The 26,105-nt window shown below is 39.1% G+C and overlaps 1 protein-coding gene across 3 annotated transcripts in view; it reads right to left on the reverse strand.

The window, feature by feature from the left end:
• The window catches only part of SSH2 (slingshot protein phosphatase 2), a 253,270-nt gene that overhangs the window by 107,552 nt on the left and 119,613 nt on the right, over positions 1-26,105 (reverse strand). Inside the window, exon 1 of one of the 3 annotated variants that reach the window (XM_039252539.1) lies at positions 4,307-4,592. The exons of the other annotated variants lie outside the window; for them this stretch is intronic. Within the exon in view, the coding sequence (XP_039108470.1) occupies positions 4,307-4,434 (128 nt within the window). The 5' untranslated portion in view covers positions 4,435-4,592. Of the gene's footprint in view, positions 1-4,306; positions 4,593-26,105 lie in introns of those variants that run through there. 3 annotated transcript variants of the gene reach the window in all.

The raw sequence follows: 26,105 nt of genomic DNA on the forward strand, positions 1-26,105 counted from the left end.
TAAAGACTTGCTCAATCTGCCTCAGAGGAATACTTCAAGGATGTTGTTCCCAAAGTGTAGCCCCTGGACCAGCAGCATCTAGGAACTTGTTAGAGATGCAAAACACCTTTCAGTTTCACAAAAAGCTACATTTTGGATAATTATCTGCATATGCTCCTTTGTTTCTAAGCTTGAGCTTTAGAAAGCACTGATGTACAGCTTGGAAATCAAATTCATATGAAATCAAATACTAACTACAAGTATTTTAGGTCAAGGATAAAAAGCTCAAGGTAACCTGTTTAACAAATCAAGCAATGTTTCAAGCACTTAAGTTCCAAGATTTCTGATCAGAGGTTTTCATAATGGGAACACGGTTTTGATGGTAGCCTCTGCCAGCATTTTGTCTAATAATTCCTGATCTTTCTCTGAACACATTTTTGTAGGACACAAAAATAGCCACCTATTTGATACGTTGTTTGGCATATACCAATAACACCAGAAGGCCTCTTACTTAGTGGCCACTTCTCAGGGATTGAATGTTGGCTCTCTAAAAATAACATAGGTTCCCATATTTTTCAGAAATTCTCATTTCTATTTTATTAAAAAAGTATGTATACCCTTAAAGGGTATGTAACTTTTCATGATTATTTGAGAAGTCTGATTTAAGACTTCTGAAATTTGATCCCATGATGCTCTCTGGGTTGCACACATATTTTTCTAGTAGGATTTAAGCTTATGGCAGTAACTATTCTTAGTTTCTGGAGTGAATTTAATCACTTCTTAATGTTCTTCACTGATACTTCAAAATTAACCCCATATTTGGTGAGTTTTATGCAATGACAAAGGGAGACCATAATCTAATAATGATAATATAATTTTTAGTAAAATATAGTAATACCCTTGCCATTCTCTAATTTCATCTATATATAACAGCTGGAACTCAAGAAATTAGTATGAACCTGTGAAATCACCAAATAGGTATCTAAACACCATACTCTACAGGTCATGAACTTTCTCCATAGGAGAGCCCTTAAGATCTCAGTCTATTACTCTAGCTTTTTGACTGACACAATTCTCATAGCATTTGTTACTTGGTTTCTAAACCCACAGCAAATCTGAGGCAGCAAATAAGAACAGAAAAAAAATTGTATGCATGGGTTCTCAGCAGTGACGAGAGAATTATCTGGCTAAGAGTGTGTCAAGGTATCCCCTTCCCCAAACATACACTCCAAATTTTTTTTGAGTCAGTCTCCACTTATGATCCTAAATCTTAATCTTTTAGTTACTCCCACTAGTCGCTATTTATATATCTGGCACCACCAGGGAATGCTCACACCAATTGAGCTTTACAGCATCAAGCCTTAGAAATAATACTTCCCTTTAGGAAAGAGATAAATTTTTTATAAGATCACATTACTTTGAGAATCTGATTTTAAAAATACATTTATCTACACAACATTTTCATATGATCTCAAGGTCACTGACTTTTTTTTTTTTTTAAGTTTATTTATTTATTTTAAGAGAGACAGAGACAGCACAAGTGGGGGAGGGACAGAGAGAGAATCCCATGCAGGCTCCATGCCACCATGCCCTATGCAGGACTCAAACTCAAGAAAACCAAGAGATAACGACGGGAGCCGAAACCGACATCCAGAGACTCAACCAACTGAGCCAACCAGGTGCCCCTAGGAGTTCACTGACCTTCCTAAACCAATCCATAAAACTCTAGGTGACCAGGGACCCCAAATTAAGAACTTCTACATTACACGCCAAAATGTGTGTATTTTAACAAAATTTTTGGTATTATTTTTATCAGAATGATCCCTAAAGATTCTTAAATGATAATGAACAGGGGGACATGATAAATGCAAAATAAAAACGATGGCTAATGTAATACTAATGAATATAGTTTAGAAGAAGTGAAATTTGGATATTAAATCTCCTGTGAGAAAAAAAGGTGGCAAAAGACAAAAATTAAAGAGATATTCTGCAAATTCTTTAAAAGACTGTCTACCTTGGCAGCAAACCTCTTTAGTGTAGCAAATGGCTCTTTTCACTGCAAAGCTGAAAATGTCAGCAGTTAAAGACAATTCCCAAGATTAAGTCTCAAAAGTGACCTTGCAACTCCTAAGAATATAATTTTTATAGTGGTTGAGAGCACCAGTCTAGGAAACAGCTCTGGATTCTAAGGACAGTTTTATCATTTACTAGCTACATGGCCTTGAGCAATTTCTTAACTTCTTTAAGTCTCAGTTTCATTGTCTGTAAACAGAACAAATTGGTTCACAGAGTTGCTGTTACGATTAAATGAGACAATATACATTAAACTCTTAGCACAGTGACAAGCGGGCAACAGATGGAAGGTACTAATTATTAATTTCAGTTAACTCATTTTTTATGTAGGGATTTATGGTTTGCAAGGTTTGCAAGGTGTTACTGTCACATATCATCTCTTTTGATCACCTACGGGTAGAAGCCTCATTTTACAGTGGAAGAAACTGAAGTCAAAATGATTTACCCAAAGGCAGTAATTAGTAGGAAAAGAAATTTGGGCTTAATTTGATTATACTAGGAAATAAAATGTAAAACTCATTTTCCCCCCAAAAGTTGAGAAGCTCTGCCTTTTAAATGTTAATCTTTTTTAAAAGTACAGTTCAATATACATAAAACCTGCCATTTCACCCATGTTCAGTGGCATTAAATACATTCACACTGTTGTGTAATCATCACCATCATCCATCCCTTGATGGGTCTTTTTCAAATGAAATTCTATCAAATACATACTCTCCATTTCCCCTCCCCCAACTCTTGGGGATTACTTTAGGTGCCTCAAATAAGTAGAATCACACGGTATTTGTCCTTTGTCATTGGCTTATTTCACTTAGAATACTGTTTTCAAAAGTCATTCTTGTTGCATTTGTCAGAATTTCCTTCTTTTTAAAGGCTGCATAATATTCAGTGGTATTGCCTACCACACCTTGTTTTATCCATTTATCTATCTGATGGACATGTGGGTTGCTTCACTATGTTTTGTTTGTTCAAAATATTGTTAACACTACTGCTACTGGTTATCCAGTTTCAGATTATTCCCTCCTTTCTTTCTCTTTTACTACATTTCTTTTTTTAAGAAAAAAATGCAGATAAGTGGTTGATTTAATTTTGTAGAGTTTACAACACACCAAGACCACTTTATTTTGTGGCTATTTTTTGTAGGAGCTCCACCATAAATCAATACAAAGAAAAAACCTGAAACTCAAATGAACTTAATTTGATTTGGTAGGAGAGCAAACCATTAAATAATAAATTATGTGTAAGATTATAAATCACTTCACATGCTATTCTTAGGACCTTTAATAAGAGATAGTGGAAAGTTTCTGTTGTCAGACATTAAAAAAGTTTTCAGGGTTGACCTGGGAGGGAGAGAGAAACATTGCCTAAGTACCTGGGAGTCTGGAAAAACCTCAGTAGCTGACTCTCCTGAAGCCACTCCAGAGTGAGTGCTAACACACTACGAAGACCAAACTGCTGCTACCTAAAGTAACCCTTGCCTTAACTGTGAGGCGACATTAACCACAAGCTTCAGCACACAGTTCTCAGAAATAGCTAAACCACAATGGAAGGGAAGGACGGCAACTCTAGAGACTTCAAAAACAGCGACGATTTAAAGATGCGTTGAATCTTGCACTTTCATCAATGAAGGTGTGCACGGAGGCTTGGATTGCGAGCACGTACTAGTACAGGGGAGACTTAAAAGAAAAACACCAAACTACTGAAATCCAATTTTATGAAATAATCCCACATTACAGGGAGCGGGAGAGAAGAATGGCCCCAGCCTTCCTTTGTGTGAACAGCTTGCAAAAGAAATCTACAGCCACACGCAAACTTATTTGAAACAGCAGCAACCCCCAAAACAACAAACACGGGAGCTTGATCTCCAGCAGGACCCGCAAGAGAATCCAAGCGTTTCCGGGCGGCGGTTCAGAAGCTACAGACCGCCCTTCACTGAGTCTCCCGCTCGGCTGTCAGTCGGTCACCACAGACAACTTCCAAGGGAGGACAGCACTTTCAGATTCCCTCAAAGTTTAGCAGAAATTCTCGCAAAGGGTTCTTCAATCCGCCCAACCCCTGGGGACACTTTCTGCCTCCAAGAACTACCCCACACCTTCACCCCACTATGCCCCCGGACACTGCGAGACCGCCAAGCACGCAGGGTGCGATTTCGCCCTCTCTTGCTTGCTTGCTCCCGAGGATGCCGGGGAAAAGCGGCTGCGGAAAAGCAAAGTTTCCGAGCTTTCGCTGAGGGCGGGAGGGCGCGCCGCGAACTCACAGCTGGTTGATGGCGTTCTGAGAGATGACCGCGTTGGCGGAAAAGTAAGGGATCATGTCGGGGCCACCGAGGCTGCAGGTGCAGGCGGGGGACGCTTTCCTCTCGTGGGCCAACGTGCTCAGGGTCATGAGGCCAGCTCAAGGCGCAAAGCTCCGCATCCTGGCCCCGCCTGGCTCGGGCACGAGGCGCTAGCAGCTCCGTGGGGCCAGAGGCGCGGGCAGCTCCGGCTCCCCGCGTCCAAACTGGGCCCAACGGATCGCGCGGAGGCAGTCGCCGCAGCCCTAGGGCTCGGCTGTGGAGTCCCGGCTGCAGGGCGCCACCAACAGCCCACCCCAACCCGCGTCCGGGGCGGGGCGCTGCGGCGGGGCGGGCCTAGCGGGAGGGGAGAGTCCTAAGAGCAAAGAGGGTCGGCCCTTTCGGACGCTCCGCCCCTGAGCTCGTGGCATCCACCGGATCACGCTGCGTGCATCTCGGCGAGTGAGCGAGGGTCTGCACCAAGACATCACGGCTCGTGAGAAGGAGTGAAACGAGCCTGGAGTGGGCAAGAAAGGCTCCTGATTCTTGGGAATGTTTCCACAGAAAGGTCCTGCTTCTTGAATGACTCTATACATTGAACCTCAAACCCCATGTTTCAAATGATCTTAAAATTTTACTAAAAGGTCGTACATTAACATATGCAACGAATACTTATCAGCGGTTTTCTAGGTGTTAAGGGCTAGGGAAATTCGGAAATAAGCTAGATTTGTTTTTATGCAAAACATTTGAAGTTATAATGGGAAAAAACCTATATACATTGTCGATAACATCTGCTAACCCTTGTAAATAAAGGGCTTTCCTAACCATCCTCCAAACCAAGGACTTACTACCTTAGCTGCACATATGAATCACCTGTGGGGATTTTAAACACTTCACTACCTGGCTTCACCCTAGACCAATCAACTCAAAATCTCCTGAAGTTGGGATCCTAAACATCAATATTTTTCAAAGCGTCCCAGGTAATTCCAATTGTGCCAAATGATCCAGGAGAGGGAGACAGGCTAGATAGAGAATATAACCTTACTTTACAGATGTATAAATAAAGGGTCTAGCCAGATGACCTCGTTTCTAAGTGACATCACTTAGATAGGAACCCTAGTTTTATGACTTCTCATCTAGGTAGGGCTTTTCCTACCAAACCCTATACCCTGCTGTCTTCATGAATTTAATCCTTTTTCTTATTTTTAAAAATGTTTTATTTATTTCCGAGAGAGAGAGAGAGAGAGAGAGAGCAGGGGAGGGTCAGAGAGAGAGGGAGACATAGAATCTGCAACAGGCTCCAGCCTCTGAGCTGGCTGTCAGCAGAGAGCTGGCTGTCAGCACAGAGCCTGAAGCCGGGCTCGAACCCACGAACTGCCAGATCATGACCTGAGCCAAAGTCCGAAGCTTAGCCGACTGAACCATCCAGGCGCCCAGAATTTAATCCTTTATTGATGTTCCGAACAACTCACCCTACCAGAGGCAGCTCTCTCTGTAAAAAGAAATCTCTTTTCTCTCCTGCATGCTATATAGTGGTTTACAAAAGTGGCTAACTTGGGGCAGGCACTCAGTAAAAGTTAGCTCCCTCATCTCTTGCCCTTCCAGTCTCATCAGAACAAATATTTTCAGGCATAAGCATTTTATGCTTTTTGAATACTTGACTAAAATATATATCAATAAAACTGTCTTAGGAATTCTAGAGCCAGAAATTAACAATAATTTTTAAAAATGATTTCACTATCCCATCACAAGACAAAAGAGACTAAAATTTGGAAGAAGTCACTTTAAGACTCAACGTATGCTAGGATCAAGAAGAAATATGTCTGGTTATTTATTTTTTAAATGTTTATTTTATTTTTTTAAGTGTTTTTATATATTTTTGAGAGAGAGAGAGAGAGAGACAGCAAGTAGGGGAGGGGCAGAGAGAGAGAGAGACAGAATCTGAGCTGTCAGCACACAGCCCGATGCAGGGCTTGAACCCAGGAACTGCAGATCATGACCTGAGCTGATGTTGGATGCTTAACTGTCTGAGCCACGCAGGCGCCCCTTAATTTTTTTTAATGTTTATTTATTTTTGAGAGAGAAAGAGAAGAGGGAAAGAGAGAGAGAATGAGCAGGGGACGGGCAGACGGACAGAGACAGAGACACAGAATCCAAAGCAGGCTCCAGGCTCTGAGCTGTCAGCACAGAGCCCGATGTGGCTGTAACTCAAGAACCATGAGATCATAACCTGAGCTGAAGTCGGACGCTTAACCAAATGAGCCACCCAGGTGCCCCGAAATGTTTCTTTGTTTTTTGTAATTTTTCAGATCTCTTTTCCTATTAGGTAGTTTGGCAATTTTCTAAATACTACTAATGAAATAATCTAAATTATACATTCTATACCTAAAAACAAAAACTCTCTTGTTAGTTTATCCTTCCCTAAAACTTAAAGTTGGTGGGGTGCCTAGGTAGCTCAGATGGTTAAGCGTCCAACTCTTGATTTTGGCTCAGATCATGATCTCATGGTTGGTGGGATCAAGTTCTTAGTCAGGCTCTGAGCTGATACCACAAAGCCTGCTTAGGATTCTCTGTCTCTCTCTGCCTGTCCCCCGCTTGTGCCCATGGGGGCACGCATGCTTGCACTCTTTCTCAAAATAAATAAATAAACATTTTTGAAAAACACCTTTAAGCTGTTGCCAAGGGATTTGAAATTTTGCAAACTCATACTGGAAACAGGGATCTAAGTTTCCTACAGACCTTTTTTTTTTTTTTTTTTGATGTTTTTTAATTTATTTCTAAGAGAGAGACAGAGACAGCCTGAGCAGGGGGGGGGCTCAGAAAGAGAGGGAGACACAGAATCTGAAACAGGCTCCAGGCTCTGAGCTAGCTGTCAGCACAGAGCCTGACGTGGGGCTCGAACCCATGAACAGTAAGATCATGACCTGAGCTGAAGCTGGATGCTCAACCAACTGAGCCACCCAGGTGCCCCAATTTCCTACAGATCTTGTAATAGGAAAGAACCAGTTGGCAAGTGAAGAGTTAATGAAAGGTCTGGAGTCCAGTGCATCATCGTCTTCATCCATCTCTAGTAAGGAAAATGTTTCAAAGATTTATTCAGGCTGTGTCAGCAGGCACCCAAATGGCAGTGTAAGAAAAAAATCTGATACACCCCAAAATAAATTGCTTTAAATATCTGGCAAACTTGCCAGTTTGAAACTTCTTCCAGGCTGTAATTTATTATAGCTTCCTGGCAGTGATCAAAAAAACGCAGCAGGCTGTTTAGAAGAGCACTGCTAAGGTGAGTCCAGTTCCCTTCATGAGAGCAGAGATGGGGTTTTATCGAAGTCAGTACTAACTGATGCCACTTAGGAAAGATGATGGAATGGTGATTATCATATCTGTCTGAAAAAGAAGTCAGCAGGAAATGTATCTTACTCAATTCACACTTAATATCTCTGGCATTTAAAAAATGCTAAAGATAAGGATTCATAAATATGTATATTTGTCTTTATAGATAGGTTCCTATAGTGACACTCCAGAAGTGCATAGTCCTTTGTTTCCCCTCAAAAGACCTCTGCCAGTGCCTGTTCAGCGGAGTCTATTTTAACACCCCCATCTAGGCCTTTTCAAAAACTTTCAAAGTTAAATTTTCGCTTTGAACTGTAATATAGGAAATTGGTAAGGTGCTAGAATGTGCCTCATAGTTTTTTTAGGAAAAAAAACCCTGAATCATCTTTGCAAAGTGGGGTACCTTTAAGGGAATAGTTCTTTCTGCTACTGTTTTAAAAGTTTAACAAATTCCTTTTCTTTTCACAATCTGCAGAGTGTCAAAATGTCAATCAATTTAGTTTCAGCTCAATTTAATCCTTTACTCTACACTGTCAGGAAATGAGGCTCTAGGGAGCAAGCTCTCTGTACCTATGCTTCTAGGAATTCAAAAATGATTCCAAATTAGACTGAGCAACATGAAATAAATGAAGCTAGTTTTCTACTCCACATGAAGTCAGAAGGGGCTTTAAAAAAATGTGCACAAAGGCCCTGAAGAAAAATTGTTGTTTTTCACACTCTGAAGTTAGAAGGTTTAAAATAAATTTTGTCATGTCATTTGCTGACCATTTCAAGGCTCAAAAATGTGAATATTCTATAATGTTAATCTGGCTCTTGACAGCATTAGCTATGATCAAATTAAGTTTTTATAGAATTATGTTAAAAGTATTAACACAATTTCAAAGAAATAGATGTCTCTTATATCCGTCAGTACTTCCATTACTATACCTTCATCTGTCTATCCACAAGATACAAACACTGTAAAACTGTGTAAAACCAGAGATTGACTTGCTGTCCAATCGGTATTCCAGGACAGACATGAAAGTGTGCTTACATGTGAGTGAAGGATGTAGGCATGCTTTTGCTGCTGTAACAAAATTTCATCGTGGGTGGATCACTTGAAGGGAAGGTAGCTAATGAGCTAAAAAGTGACTTTGTAAAGTGCCAAAAGCAGTAGGCCAGAAACCAGAGGACCTAAGGTCTAGTTCTAACATGGCCGCTTAATTAACTAAGGTTTTGGCTAAGTCACTTGTTTTCATCCGTAAAATGGGATAATAAAACCCTAAGGAAATGTCCCCAAATCTGTTTTTGTGAGAGTTGGGAACCTTAGCAAAGGAATTTCATTCAGTTTAGAAGTCCTAAAAGATACATTTAATTCCCTTAAGTTAAACAGTCATCTAACTCAAAGCAGTAGAGCCCAGTAGTTAAAAATCCTAACCTTGGTTTATATATAAAATGAATATTACTCAATCATAAAAAGAATGAAATCCTGCCATTTGCAACAAGACAGATGGAGCTAGAGGGCATAAGGTTGAGTGAAACAAGTCAGAGAGAGACAAATATCATATGGTTTCACGCATGTGAATTTATGCGGAATTTAAGAAACAAAAATGAACAAAGAAAAAAGGGACAAAAAGTAGACTCTTAATTATAGAGAACTGGTTGTTGCCAGAAGGCAGATGGGTGGGTGGGGAATGGGTGAAATAAAAGGGATTAATAATACACTTATCTTGATGAACACTGAGAAATGTAAAGAATTGGTGAATCATTATATTGTACACCTGAAATTAACATAAACTGTATGTTAATCATACTTGAAAAAAAATCCTAGCCTTGGAATTAACAGGATGGGTTTGAATCCTAGTGTCACCATTAGCTGTGTATTTTGTAAAAGGTGAAAGATTTATGCGATCTGAAGAGAAACCAGAGTATTAGCTGTGTATTTTGGATAATTACTTAATCTGTGGCTCAGTATTAGTACCTAACTTATGAAGTTACTGTGAGGATTAATTAAGCTAATAGATGTAAGTATAAAAGAGTATCTGGCACAAAAATCTACTCTTTGGACTTAATGGCTCTATAAACTTAAGAGAGCTAAGAGGAAGGCTGAGGAGCAGATTGCCCTTCAGGGATAAAATCAGTGAGTTGGAGTCTCCAAAGAATAATCTTGGATCAGAGTGCATGGCTGTAATAAATCTTTTTATTTATTTTTAATATATATATATTTTTAAATGTTTTATTTATTTTTAGGAGAGAGAGAGAGAGAGACAGCATGAGCAGGGGAGGGTCAGAGAGAGAGGGAGTCACAGACTGAAACAGGCTCCAGGCTCTGAACTGGCAGTCAGCACAGAGCCCGACGCGGGGCTCAAACCCACGAACCGCGAGATCATGACCCAAGCGAAAGTCGGACACTTAACTGACTAAGCCACCCAGGCGCCCCTTTAATATATTATTTTTAAAGTAATGTCTACACCCAGTGTGGGGCTCGAACTCACAACCCAAGATCAAAGGCACATGCTGTACCAACTGAGCCAGGCAGGCACCCCTAAATGTTTCCATTTTTTAAGTTTCTTTGCTTCTCTAACTCCTCCATTTATCTGATCTTTTGACTGTTTCTCTGAGGTAAAAATTCTTAATGGCGAAAAGACCTATGTGCCTTTCTTCAAGTCATTAAGAAAGCTATGTGTGAGGGGTGCCTGGGGGGCTCAGTCGGTTGAGTGTCCGACTTCGGCTCAGGTCATCATCTCGCGGTTTGTGGGTTCGAGCTCCGCGTCAGGCTCTGTGCTGACGGCTAGCTCTGAGCCTGGAGCCTGTTTCAGATTCTGTGTCTCTCTCTCTGACCCTCCCCTGATCATGCTGTCTCTCTCTCTCAGAAATAAATTAAACATTCAAAAAACAATACATAACAAAAAAAAACCTGTGTGTGTGTGTGTGTGTGTGTGTATGTTGAGAGTGGGTAGGGGCCTCTGAAGTCTGTCTGGCAACCTTGAGGTAAAGTTGACTATACATTTTAATTTATGCACTGAAGAAATTAAGATGTTGACTAGAAATAATCCTCTATGCTCTTTTCCACCAATCTGAAAAATAGCCAAAGCAGGACGGGCAAGTCAATGAGTCTGATGTCAGAGTTCTAGATTCTAGTGACTTTATCCAATGGGCTAAGAGAAAGCTAGTTGTACTTGTATCTGCTGTGAAAAGTTGAGGAAGGGGGGGCACCTAGGTGGCTTAGTCGGTTAAGCGTCCGACTTTCGCTTAGGTCATGATCTCGCGGTTCATGGGTTTGAGCCCCGCGTTGGGCTCTGTGCTGACTGCCAGCTCAGAGCCTGGAGCCTGTTTCAGAGTCTGTGTCTCCCTCTCTCTCTGACCCTCCCCTGCTCACACTGTCTCTCTCTCTCCTAGAAATAAATAAAACATTAAAAAAAAAAAGTTGAAGTTGAGGAAGGAATGAAGATTAAAATACATACAAATTTCCCCAAGGTACCACACCATTTCATCCAGGAAGTCTTCACTATTATTGTTTGCTAGGTAGCTAATTACATTAACTTATTATTGCATTCTGCAGTAATGTGAGATCTGCAGTGTTCACTAGATTTTTGTATTTCTAAACTTTTAAATAACAGGTTGATTGTACATTTTAATTTATGCACATTTTAATTTATATACATTTATTAGCTTATATAACTTTATTTAAAAAATACCTAGTCATAAGAAATAAGATTATACCTGTCAGAAGACCTATTTGTATTTTTATGTTTTCTCTAAGGGTATATCTACAGACATAAATAGTAAATTAATCCCCTGAGTGTCAAAAGGGAGAAAACCAAAACTTCAAAGAGTTACAAAACAAAAAGCCTGTTACCTGGAGTCGCACAACATTCTGTCTCCTGTTAATCTGTAAAACGCTAGGATAAAACTCTCAAGATAATACACCAAGTTCCAAACTCGTTGCCCAGACAGCACCAAGAGGTATCTCACTACACCTAGTCAAAGGCACTCTTCATACAATACAATAAACTAAACTTTGTAAACAAAGGCTCTTAAAAGCAATCATTTTGCAATCACCATGTGGCTAATAGTTTTATTTAAAAGAGTATCTGACAATAGTTTTAAATACTGGATAGAACAATGTCATTGAACCCTTCTAGTCCTTTCCATGGAACTTTCCACCATAAGAGCAATGGTAATACTGAAAAGATCTGCATATCAACTCCATGAGAGGCAATCTCTAAGGCATTCATCCCCCATGGTCTTAACCACCATATGCTCCAGTAGGAAGAGATGCTGACATGCTGCTTTCTTCAGGTTACAAAGGCCCCACATGCTATTGTTTAGTAAAAATAATAGGCATTTATAGATCACTTTTCACATTCAACATACCTTATAAAACATTTAACCATTTAATTCCCATTCTATCTCTTTAAACACTTTATTTTTTAAAAACTAGTTTAAAAAAAGTAAAAGTAACACATGCTGAATTATTAAAACTTTTTTCAGTATTCAGAAAGGTAAACTAAAAGTCACTCTCTTCATTCCCATCACTCCCAATACTCCCAGAGATTACTGTTAACATTTCCAGAAATGTTCTTGCATATGCAAACATTAATATATTGAAGCTGCCCTTTAAGAAACACACATGCATGGGCGCCTGGGTGGCTCAGTCGGTTGAGCGTCCAACTTTGGCCCAGGTCATGATCTCACGGTTCGTGAGTTCGAGCCCCGCATCGGTCTCTGTGCTGACAGCTCAGAGCCTGGAGTCTGCTTTGAATTGTGTCTCCCTCTCTCTGCCCCTCCCCAGCTCATTCTCTCTCTCTGTGTCAAAAATAAATTAAAAAACTTAAAAAAAAAAAGAAACACACATGCACACAAGCATAAATTATATACCATATATTATACATATTATTCTGCTTCTTGCTTCCCCCCACTTATTGCTATATCTTAGACATTTTTCTATGTTTATATAGACTTGCCTCATTCTTTTAAAGGAGTTCATAGTGTTTTATTTTAGAATTGTATATAATTTATTTAAATAGCCCACTACTGATGGACATTTAGTATATGTGCTGCCGAAGAGAGCACTACTGATGGACATTTAAATTGTTTACAATCTTTATTATATACAATACTACTATGAACATGTCTTTATGCATACATATGAATATATTTCTTGGATTTGTACCTAGAGGTGGAATTGGCAGTTAAAATATTTTAAACATCTTAGGAATTGATAGATATGATCAATTGCCCTTCTAAAAGGATTAGATTTTATTTTCTTTTTTTTTTTTTTAAATGTTTTATTTATTTCCAGGAGAGAGAGACAGTGTGAGCAGGGGAGGGTCAGAGAGAGAGGGAGTCACAGACTGAAACAGGCTCCAGGCTCTGAGCTGGCAGTCAGCACAGAGCCCGACGCGGGGCCCGAACCCACGAACCGCGAGATCATGACCTAAGCGAAAGTCGGACGCTTAACCGACTAAGCCACCCAGGCGCCCCAAGATTTTATTTTCTCATGGAATCTTAGTGCCTCCCATCCTCTGATCTATTAAATTAACTCAGGGCCCAAGATCCTCTTCTATATCCCATCTTCTATACACTACATTAAAAATATATAGATATATCTATATGTACATGACACATGCTTACAGAGAGAAACTAGAAAAATAGAGTAAATTATAAAGAAAAATATGAAAAACTACGTTAAGGATCATTGATTTCAAAGAATTACTTAGACTATAACAAAATATATGTAATACTTAAACTATTTTGAAGATAATATAATTTTAAATTCAGAAGATATTTAAGGATCTTGTTTGATGCTTATGCTGTAGAACATATTGTAGGCAAATGAGCCAAATGGGGCCTTCAGTGTCTTGGAATGGGGTGAGACAAGAGATAGAGAAAGAGAAAGTGAATTGGGGACTAACAAAAAATGGAGGCTAGATGAGTTAAGGAAGTCTTGAAAATAAAAACAATAATTGACATTTGTTGAGCTAACATTCACGGTGTACCAGATCCTCTATTAAGAGTCTACATGCAGTATCTCACTTAATTCTCAGAAACAACTCTATAATTCTATTCTTATCTTTATGAGACTAAGAGAGATTGAATAATTTGCCTAACGTTAGCAGTATTTCAACCCCAGCCAGTTAATCTGGTTCCAGAACCTGTTTCCTTAAACCAGTATTCTACACTGTCTCCATGATGATGGAGGTTCTTTACAGAACAGGTTAAGTCTGAAAAGTTCTACTGCCAACAGAAGAACTCCTGGAGACTTCACTTACTTGACTGCACTTGGTATTTTCTCCTCTATTTGATCCTAGCTATGCCTAGCAGGTCCTGACAACAATAGGGACCTAACCTAGTACTAAATATAGTACATCTTTTGGCTGTTGCATACCATCCTCCTGCTACCAAATCCCTCAGAACTCTGCATTTCAAACTAATATTCATCACAAGATTTTCCAAGGCATTTATATCTATATTTTGTTTCTCTCCTTTCTTTACACAGTATCCTATGTGAAGGAGGCATTTACTGCATTTGTGGACAATGATGGCATCATCATCTTATTTGATGTTTGAAATAAACCTATTAGCAAGGCAGGTGTTATCATTCCTTGTGACAGGTAAGGAAAAAGATGAACCGGACTAATATCTAGGTGATAAGCTTAGACTCTAGGTGCAAATGTGTCTAACTCATCCTATTTATTGTTGATTGACTGACTGAATTCAGTTGGACTAATCCTGAATATCTGTATGTCAGGCAGTTTCTAAGACACTATCAAAACGACTAAGAGTTAAGTACTTTTCTAATAATTCCTTACTCAGAATCCCTAAATAGTTCCTTATTCCCTTTCAGAACAAGTCCAAACTCTTCCTTTGAGCCTTCAGATCCTCCTTAATTTAAATCCTACCATAATTCAGTCATTATGTCATATTACCCTTAATTTCATCCCTTCTCAAACACAATCAGTGTAACTATTTTTTACCCATTTTCCCAAAATAAATCTTTGCTATTATTAGATGGTTTCTATCCTGTCTTCCTATATTGGAGTCTCATTCTCCTCTCTGTTCAAATTGTCCCTCTCCGACACCACTTTTATCTAGTCTGTCAAGTTATCCATGTAGAACCTATTTCTCAAGGCCTTCTTTCAATTCTCAGCGTTTTCAATAATTAGAAACTCTACAGGGTTTTCACATTTATCCTCACTTGATTCTCATTACAATCCTGTGTATAGGCAAGCAGAGCTAGCTGGGATTATCAGCTTCATTTTACAGATGAGGAAACTGAGGCTCAGAAATTAAGGGACCTGCCCAAGTTTACACAGCAAGTGTCAGAGCTTGGATTTGAACTTAGCTCTTCTAGGGGTGTCTGGGTGGCTCAGTCAGTTAAGAGTCCAACTCGAGGGGCACCTGGGTGGCTTAGTCGGTTAAGCGTTCAACTTTGGCTCAGGTCATGATCTCACTGTTCGTGAGTTCGAGCCCTGCATCGGGCTCTGTGCTGACAGCTCAGAGCCCAGAGCCGGCTTTGGATTCTGTGTCTCCCCCTCTCTCTGCCCCTCCCATGTTCATGCTCTGTCTCTCAATTAAAAAAAAAAAAAAAAGTCCAACTCGATTTTGGCTCAGGTCATGATCTCATGATTCGAGAGATGAAGCCCCACATTGGGCTCTGCTAACAGCAAGGAGCCTGCTTGGGATTCTTTCTCCTTCTCTCTGCCCTTCCCCTGCTTGCATGTGCATGTTCTCCCTCTCCAAATAAACAAATAAACATTTTAAAAAATGAACCTAGGTCTTCCGATTAAGCCAATGATCAATTCCTGGTCTATAATATGCTATGACACTTTTCTAATTCCTTTAGAAGTTATAATCTGTATCATTATTCAACATTTAACTATTTTAAGCCATATAAGTTATCTCTCTGTGGCATAAATTAGACACAGTAACTCTCTCTTGTGGGCTTCAAAGAGCCTAGCACAGTGCTAGGTTGGTTGGTTGATCCCTTATACCACACACCACTATAGTTTTCTTAGGGTTCTAGATAAATACTTCCTGAAGTAATCAATACATTAGTGATCTCCCTCACAGCTGGTATATGGTATAAGCTGGTATAAGACTCCTTTTCACTGCCTCATTTTTCTCCTGGTGTCTTTCTCTTCTGATACATAGATGCTTCCTTCATCGGAGAATCCAGTAGAGGGCCTGCAACACAACCCAGTTAGGTAAGGGCTTTATTTTTATTTTCAGGCCTGTCCTAGACTTTCAGGAGCCAAAAGTTCAAATCGCAGCAGGACTGATTCAGCCCTTTCACAAGCAATTTAGTACTATGCAGTTTGTTTAGACTGGTCAAGTTTCTAGGCCCTGGCTGAGCAGCATCATTATCTCTTCGAGCTTTCATGTATCAGCTTCCCTGGCCATATTTCACTTTCCATGTCTTTCTTTTCTAAAATCAGGTGAACATGCAAAATCACATACTTACACAATTATATACTTTTCAAAAACCAGGTCATCAACTATCTTCAAGGAATTTAAATAAAATACAGGAAGTTTATCCCCCCCTCTCTGGGTTAGGCAAAACCAAGAAGTATGCAAAAGTTATACTCCTCAATCCTTAGTAAAAAGGGGGTACATTGTATCACTTTAGCTAATGCATCAACGGAGAAAAGATATGGGGTTGTCAGATTCTATTTAATCCACCTCAGCTGGAAGGCCAACTGGACAATGGATCTTAAGTGAAGTGAACAATACTTTGCCAGGGGAAAAGAAAACTAAGAAGCAAATCTTTTAATTCTTAATTGTGAAATATTTCAAACATACAGCAAAGAACAGAGAGGATAACAAACAGCCAGATACTCAATGGACAGTACTATAATATTCTAGCATCTTACTCTTCAGAATTTAAGAAATAAAACATCACAACTGAAGCCCCCTGTGAACTTCTTTATGAGCCCTTTCCCTCTTCTCTGTTTGTATAACCCCTCTTCTTGAATTTGGTTAATCTTTCCATTCATGTTTTTATATTATGCATATGGCATATTTTTAATGTAAAATTCACTCAGAAAAGTGTAGCTTGTAAAGCCTTGACTTTTAAAAAATTTCTTATATACTGCTACATAAAACACATATAAACAAACAAATGAAACAGTTTTCCTACTTAAAACTTCTAGTCCAGGGTGGATAGGTGAGTAGACGTGTGATAAAGCCAACAGAGCAAAATGCTAATTGTGGAGACAGGAGGGGTGTGTATTTGGGTGTTTACTGTAGAGTTCTTTAAATTTGTCTGCACATTTACTTTCTTAATTAATAAAATGTTGGGAAAATAAAACAAAAATCTCTAGTTCATATTTTGTGTAAAAATCTCAGTGAATGGGTGCCTGGATGGCTCAGTTGGTTGAGCGTCTGACTCTTGATTTTGGCTCAGGTCATGATCCCAGGGTCATGGGATCAAGCCCTGTGTCAGGCTCCAAGCTGAGCATGGAGCCTGTTTAAGATTCCCCCTCTCCCTCGCCCTCTCCCTATTTCTCTCTCCCTTTCCCTCAGCCCCTGCTCAGTGCTCTCTCTCTCTCACATTAAAAAAAAAAAAATTCAGAAGAATAATATCAACTGGTTTTAGATACTTAGGAATCTAGTATACTTATAGAAAACAATAATTAAGCTTGTTAGTCTAATTATTGTTTAAGCTCTTGCTTTATGGTATCTAACAAATAAAGAGAGAAAAGACCAGTCCCTCTAACGTTTATCTTCACATAGCCACTTTTTGTAAAGCAGTTATTTCAGCTTTGACTTTTCCATCCTTTTCTGGGGAGTTCATGAAGTGATCTGAAATGATTTTATAACCCCTTTCTCACCATGACTTAAGCTCAGAGCTGGAAAACTACTTGTGGTTGATAAACATCCCTAATAAAATGAGTATATTCAATAATTAGGAGAGAAATACTTTTCAAAGTTTTTAAACGTTTTTTGTAGTCCTGTTTATAAACCTTCTAAATGAACTCTTATTTTAGGAAAATACGTGGTTACAAACTGACCACAGGAAGAACTACAACAAAAGATTCACTAATGATAAAAATACCACTGTGATAGAATATTTAGTGCTTTGTCTATTTGATGTATTTTCATATTTGTATATTATTTATGCCCCATAATAAGCATGCTAATTATTTTTTAAGGAAGAAGAAACTAAGTCTCAAAGAATGAATCTAAGGTTATGCAATCTAAACAAACATCTCCTAACTCCAATACCAGTGCTCTTCTCACATAACTGCGAATAATGGAATATAAATCTTCTGGTTTGGGGGGCATTTTAAAATGACTACATTACCAGAAATTACATTACTTATTATTTGTTTGTAGAGTACTTCACTTTAAGCAGGCTAATTTCAATAGTAACTACTCCTTAAGGCTAATGTTTTCATAATTTTATAGGTAAAGTAATAGATTCAGAGAAAATTAAGCTTGAACATGGACTGTTTCAATTGAGGAATATTGCCTTTCAAAAGTTAGGTCTCCAAGGGAAAGGATTGTGTTGAGTTAAAAACAGTTCAGTTTTGGGAAATGATATTACTGCCTTAACACAATGTCTAACAAAAAACGTTTTTAATGTTTTATTTATATTTGAGAGACAGTGCAATCAGGGGAGGGGCAGAGAGAGAGACAGCAGAGAGCTTGTTGTGGGCTTAAACTCACAAACCATGAGATCATGACCTGAGCCAAAGCCGAACGCATAACCAACTGAGCTACCCAGGCACCCCTCTAACAAAAAAAATTTTTTTAATTACTTCTTAAAATTAATCATTTAGGTTAAAATTAAACTTAAAAATATGCCCAAGCTGTTTTTTTTTAATTGAGCAAATAGGAAGATATAATAAGTGGCTGTTAAAAATAAAGTCCTTAGTGACATTTATTGATTGCTGAAAACTACATATAATTATAGTCCTTTTCATGTCATAGAAAATAAATTTGGGGCTTTGAGAGTGTGGTGACAGATTTGGCTAACACTGAATGAATTACAATTAAGGAAAGATATTTTTTTCTTATATTATTACCATGAGTAATTTATTCTAGATACTACTGGAACAGAGGTAGATGATTAAACAGCCAGTTAAATTGTAACAAAAACATAGCTCCCAAACTCTTCATTCTGAAACTCTTCATAGTTGAATGGAATCCAAAGCGGCACCTAAATACACATTTAAAACTTAATTCCTGAAAGAAGAAATCCTATCACTAAAAAAAGAACAAAGTACACAGATACCCACCTTTGTGGGCTATTAAATTTCATCTTCTTTGTAAAATGCAATCCCTGCTTAAAGGCATCTTAATTCTACATAGCCACCTCATCTCCAAAGGGCCATTCTGATGATATTGGACTACACAGGGTGATACTCCTTGAATGATGGATGCGTTCAACCAAACATTAAGTTCACATTTCTCAAAGAGTTCAAATTTTGTTCTGCATTCCCAAAAACATAAGAGGTAGCCATGTTTTGCTCCGAGGACCTTTTCTTAAAAAATCTCACAAGTGGTGTGCCTGGGTGGCTCAGTCTACTCCTGATCTTGGCTTAGCTCATGATCTCACAGGTTTGTGAGATAGAGCCATGCATTGAGCACTGAGGCGAGCCCTGCATCAGGCTCTGTGCAGACAGCGTGGAGACTGCTTGGGATTCTCTCTCTCTCTGCTACTCCCCTGCTCTCTCTCTCTCTCTCAAAATACATAAGCATTAAAAAAAAAAGTTTTTTTAATGTCACAAGAAAGAGGCTTCAGCCAGTCAAACTAAAGATTCACTACAGAAGAACTGCTGCTTACACTTTTACATGGGCATACTGGTAAGTAATAAAATGGTAATTGCTAATACTCTAGAAAAAAGCACTGTAATAATAAAAACAGAACAATGGGAGGCAGAATATTAAATTTCTTACACTGAATCTTCACAACAGGGCTTTTAAATTCCCTTCAAATATTAATTCATGTTTGGACACATAGTATAATTACTGTTCATATTTCACAGATGGATAAACAGAGGCATACCAAAAGGTGAATACCAACCCTGCCACACACCATGTTAATGCTAGGTATTCAAAAAAGGGTAAGAATATATGAGATATATGATAGAATAGACAAGATACATGAAATACTTAAATGAAATATGAAATTAAAAAATGAAGGAAAAGATGAGGCATATGAAAAATTGGCCCTCAACTCCCCAAACTCCCCAATGTTCTCCCTGAATGCTGTGTTTGTTACTGGTCTGCCTTTGCAGGTGTTGTTAACCCAAACTGAAAAGCCTATTCCTCCCCTCCTCTCATCACTACCCAATGCTGTCTGGTTAATACTTTATTTAAGACCCCTTCTATAAAGGTTATAACGGGTCTTAGTAATAGTAAGTAACATTTATTGGACATTTTATGCCAAACTATGTAAATGAATTATGTCTTATTTAATCATCACAGCAATCTGTGAGACTTGCTAACCAGCTTCTACTTAAAAAAATTTTTTTTGTCTTAATGTTTATTTTTGAGAGCGAGCAAGCGAGCGAGCGAGTACAAGTGGGGGAGGGGCAGAGAGAAGGAAACACAGAGTCTGAAGCAGTCTCCAGGTACTGAGCTGTCAGCACAGAGCCCGAAGCTGGACTCAAACCCATGCGCTGCAAGATCACGATGTGAGCCAAAGTTGGACGCTTAACTGACTGAGCCACCTAGGCGCCCCAACCAACTTCTACTATTTAAAGGACTTGCTAGACTGGCAGTCTCCATTCTCTCTACAAAGCGCACCGTCACAGTAGCAGATGTGCTCCTGCTTAGCAGGTTATGCCTCTTGAGTGATGCCCATTAACTTCTACTCTCACCAGTGAAGTTGCACGCTTATCAAGAATCTGCCTGTTTGGGGGCGCCTGGGTGGCTTAGTCGGTTAAGCGTCTGACTTTCACCTAGGTCATGATCTCACGGTTCGTGGGTTCGAGGCCCGCATCGGGCTCTGTGCTGACTGCCAGCTCAGAGCCTGGAGCCTGTTTCAGTCTGTGACTCCCTCTCTCTCTGACCCTCCCCAGCTCACGCTGTCTCTCTCTCTCTCTCTCTCTCTCTCTCCTAGAAATAAATAAAAAATTTTTTTAAAAATTAAAAAAATTTAAAAAAAAGAATCTGCCTGTTTGTTTTAAAAACTGTTGGTGTCCATTGCACTTCTGTCATAATTGTATAATTTTATTATTATATAAACTAACTCAGTATGTGTACAAAAATAAAAAGTTGTTATTTCTAAGAATATGAACTTGAATGTTTTTGAAAAACCTAAATAAAGGTTACTTTATTTTTTTAATGTTTATTTTTGAGCGAGAGTCAGAATGTGAGTGGAGAAGGGGCAGAGAGAGAGAGACAGACAGACAGACAGACAGAGAATTTGAACCGGGCTCCAGGCTCTGAGCTGTCAGCACAGAGTCTGATGTGGGGCTCAAACTCACAGACTGCGAGATAATGACCTGAGCTGAAGTTGGACGCTTAACCAACTAAGCCACCCAGGTGCCCCAAGGATAGCTACTTTATTTTTTTATTTTATTTTTTTTTAATTTTTTTTAATGTTTTATTTATTTCTAGGAGAGAGAGAGAGAGAGAGAGAGACAGCGTGAGCAGGGGAGGGTCAGAGAGAGAGGGAGTCACAGACTGAAAAAGGCTCCAGGCTCTGAGCTGGCAGTCAGCACAAAGCCCGACGCGGGGCTCGAACCCACGAACCGCGAGATCATGACCTAAGCGAAAGTTGGACGCTTAACCGACTAAGCCACCCAGGCGCCCCAAGGATAGCTACTTTAAAAACTGCTGTTTAGGGGCGCCTGGGTGGCTTAGTCGGTTAAGCGTCCGACTCCAGCTCAGGTCATGATCTCGTGGTTCGTGGGTTCGAGCCCCGCGTCGGGCCCTGTGCCGACAGCTCAGAGCCTGGAGCTGCTTCAGATTCTGTGTCTCCCTCTCTCTCTGATCCTCCCCTGATCATGCTGTCTCTGTCTCTGTCTCTCTCTCTCCTAGAAATAAATAAAAAATATTAAAAGATAAATAAATAAATAAATAAAATAAAAACAGCCGTTTAATTAGGTGTGGCTAAGGGCGCTGTAAAAGACTGAAGGAAAGTTCTAAATTTCTAGTAGAATTCTTTACTTACCTCTTCCCACAATTATCTATAAATTCTCAGTCTAAAGAAATCAAAACAGGAAACTAAAGACAATGCTTGCAATATGGTTAGATTATACAAGAAAAACTAGAAATCAGAGGATCAGAAAACTAGGATAATCCATATCTCATCTAATTCTAAAATCCAGGTTCTTAACCAACACTCAAAAGTACTCAGTAAAAGTTCACAGGATAAGTGAATGAAACGAGAAAAGTCATCATGGGATGATGAGATATGGGTGATATGAGATATAGACTTTAAAGGATGAATAGAATGTTACTAGACAGAAAAAAGATGGGAAAAGGCATTCCAAGAGAGGGTAGGAAAGGCATTGGTTAGAGTGAAGATATACTGAGTTTGAACTGGAGTTTGGTGCTAGATGATTTGAGCAAGTCACTAATCTCTTCAGGTCCCAGCTTTCTCACCTGAAAAATAGACAATAATAATTCCCTGGGACTGTCAGTGGTATTAAATGAGATACAAATACAAAGAATTAATTTGGTGCTTGAAGGCATATATAAGTTAGCTTTGAGAGGATAAAAGGCACATTTAGGGAATAGCACATAATTCTTTAAGGCCTGAATAAAGGGTGTAAGTTTGCGTGGCAATAGGTAAGGCTGGAAAGTTGAACTGGGGTCAGTTTTTACAGTTGTTTAAATGTCATAACAAAGTCTAGACCATTCTATAGGCAATGGAAGATAATGGGAGACTTTAGGTTGGAAAGTACCATGAATAAATCTGAGTCATGCCTGAGGGTAGGTGAAGGATGTATCAGCATGAGGATCAGTTAGATGCAGAGATCATGTGAGAAGGCAATAATTCAAGCAAGAAAAGGGCCTAGACTACAGTAAAGGCAGAGATTATAAATAGAAAAGGAAGTCTGATATAAAAACACGTGTATTTTATGTAACCACTTCTGTCTTTAATTACTCTATAAATACAGAGTTAAAGTCCTTTATAAAGCTATTGACATAGGGTACATGTGTAGCTCAGTACGTTAAGCATCCAACTCTTGATTTTAGCTCAGGTCCTGATCTCAGGATTGTGAGATGGAGCCCTGAGTTAGGCTCTAAGGCAGGCATGGAGCCTGCTTAAGATTCATTCTCTCTCTCTCTCTGTCTCCCCCTAATCCTCCTGCTTTCATGTACTTTCTCCCTAAAAAAATAAAATAAAAGCTATTAACATAAATCCTGCCACTAAAATAAACTCTGTGTTATGTAAGTTTTTAAAATTTGATTAAAATAGGTTTTGCTAAGTGGTAGTGAATACCCAGATAATAAAGCCTGTAGTATCACCACAGAATAAAAGGATTGGTCTGGGAAAAAAAAAAAAAAAGAAAAAGAAAAAAAGGATTGGTCTGTCCAAATCCACCTTAAAACTGTGCTTACTATTCTTACTTGGATATTTGTTTAAGAAGTTATTTTCTTTTTAATTTTTTAATGTTTTATTTATTTTTGAGAGAGAGAGAGAGACAGCGTGAGCTGGGGAGGGTCAGAGAGAGAGGGAGACACAGAATCTGAAACAGGCTCCAGGCTCTGAGCTAGCTGTCAGCACAGAGCCCGATGCAGGGCTCGAACCCATGAACCATGAGATCATGACGTGAGCCAAAGTCGGACGCTTAACAGACTGAGCCACCCAGGCGCCCCTAAGAAGTTATTTTCGTGGTGAGTGGGGGAGATGGATAAAATAGGTGAAGGAGAGGGGCACCTGGGTGGCTTGTTCAGTTAAGCATCTAACTTCAGCTCAGGTCATGATCTCATAGTTTGTGGGTTTGAGCCCTGCGTCAGGCTTAGAGCCTGGAGTCTGCTTCAGATTCTGTGTCTCCCTCTCTCTCTGCCCCTCCCCGTTTGTGCTCTGTATCTCTCTCTCTCTCAAAAATAAACATTAAAAAAATTTTAAAAATAGGTGAAGGGGATTAAGAGTACACTTATCATATGAACACTGAATAACGTATAGTATTGTTGACTCACTATATTGTATACCTGAAACTAATATAATACTGTACATTAATTATACTGGAATTTAAAAAAAGAATTATTTTCACTAATTTAAAATGATTTTGCCTGTACTAATTCCTTATTTCAGTCTATAACCTTTTCATATTTGTGCTTTCATCAGTAAGCAGTTAGGAGGTAGATGTGATAGACTTAGGAATTTATTGAATATGGAAAGTGGGGCAGAATCAGGGTTAAATAGGAAGTTTCTAGCCTAAACTATTAAGTGGATGGTGGGGTCCTTAAAAGGAGAGGAAGAAACTTTGTAAGAGAAATAGATTTCATAAATATAATAAAGACAATCAGAAGATATAAAAGAGATTATAGGCAGTTAGAAATAAGGGTTTAAACCACAAAAAGGGATTTGAGGTGAATATAGAGATGTGAAAGTTCTTGGCACATGGGCATGAAGAATAGGGTGGATGAGGTCACCAAAAAGGACAACATACAGAAAATGGGATCCGCACTCTTGAAACTATGCAAAATTAAGTTGTATGCACACATTTTTGTTTTCAAAGATCTAGCATTTTTTTTTAAGTCTATTTATTTTGAGAGAGAGAGAGAAAGCATGAGCAGGGGAGGGGCAGAGAGAGAGAGAGAATCCCAAGCAGGCTCCGCACTGTCAGTGTGGACCCCAATGTGGGGCTCGAACTCACAAACCATGAGATCATGACCTGAGCCAAAACCAAGGGTTGATCACTCAACCAACTGAGTCACCCAGGTGCCCCAGGTCTAGTGTTTTTACTAGTTTTTCAAATGTTTCCATGTTCCCCAAAACATTGAAAATGCCATTCTATACTATAAAAGAGAAGTAAGGATGATTTCCGGGGAAAAGTTAACTTCTAAGAGATGAGCAGGAGCAGACTTGCTGGTCAAACCAACTGGGAGGCTATGGGCAGAGGATACAAGGGGAACCAGCAGAGAATCATGATAAAAAGCCAAAGGAAGTAAGAACTGCAGAGAAAAAAGGTCAATAGTGCCATTTAAAATGGGAACCAAAAAGTATTCACTAGTTAGTGAATTTTTTTTTGAGAGAGCTAGAGCAAGTGCACATGTGAGTAGGGGAGGGGGTGATGAAGAGGGAGAGAGAGAATCTTACGTGCTCACCACTGTAAGATCATGACCTGAGCCAAAATCAAGAGTCTGACACTTAACTGACTTGAGCCACTCAGGTGCCCCTTCACTGGCAATCTTAACAAGAGCAGCAGTTTGAGTCGGTAAAGGGATAAACACTATATTTTATAAGTTGAAGAGTGAATGGGAGTAGACAAAGGAGGTAATGAATACGGATGGTATTTTCTAGAAATCAAAATTGTAGTCTGAGGGGAAAGCAAGGTTATGGAATGGTATTTTAAAATTATATTTTAATTTCTTTTAGTCCAATAAATACCTGACCACATTGATGAGGGAAGCAGTACAGAGAGATAAAACATATATCACAATAATTGATCTTGATATGCAAACATTTTAACTTAAAGGATAAAATAGAGTCTAAACTCTAAGAAACCATTAGAATGTTTTTAAGACTATTAGAATATTTTGCAGATTCAAACTTTTCAAAATGTATGCATATACTTGAACTTCAAAGATCCATATCACGTTGGCTTGTCAGCCATTTTCCAGAAATTTCTAGAGTGACAGAGAAATATAAATGTGTTTTAAGGATAAGTTTCTTTTTCAAAAAATTTTTTTAGTGTTATTTATTTTTGAGACAGAGAGAGACATAACATGAGTGGAGAAGGGGCAGAGAGAGGAGACACACAATCTGAAACAGGCTCCAGGCTCTTAGCTATCAGCACAGAGCCTGACACAGGGGTCGAACTCACAAACTGCAAGATCAAGACCTGGGCTGAAGTCAGACACTTAACCAACTGAGCCTCCCAGGTGCCCCAAGGATGAGTTTATTTTTCATGCTTGACATATGCTTGAAGCCATCTGTAGAGGCTCATTTTCTGCCACTCCCCCTTTTGCCTAAGAGCAGATACACAATCAGTGGTAATTGTGTTAAAATAATGGCTAACCCTCTCCCTGGGCAATCTCAACTAATCTCTTACTTTATATTATTATTGCAATGCTGCTAAGTAATCTTGACCTTCTCAATTCCAAGCCAGTTCCTAAACTTCACAGGACAATCCTACCTGCATAATACATGGTATTTAGAGTTCAATACACCCCCAAATAAGCTATAGTATATGTAAAAAAAACCCGAAACAGTACGTGTGGGGCAGACAGAATTCAGTTAATAAGCTTTGCATGATAGAACCTTGTACTCTACACAATTGAGCTCTTGGACAGATACCTTATCTCAGTTAAGGAACTTTGAATCTCATAACTTCTAGCC

Source organism: Hyaena hyaena, unplaced genomic scaffold (genome assembly GCF_003009895.1).
Source record: "Hyaena hyaena isolate Hyena2069 unplaced genomic scaffold, ASM300989v1 scaffold_10, whole genome shotgun sequence".
NCBI lineage: Eukaryota > Metazoa > Chordata > Mammalia > Carnivora > Hyaenidae > Hyaena > Hyaena hyaena.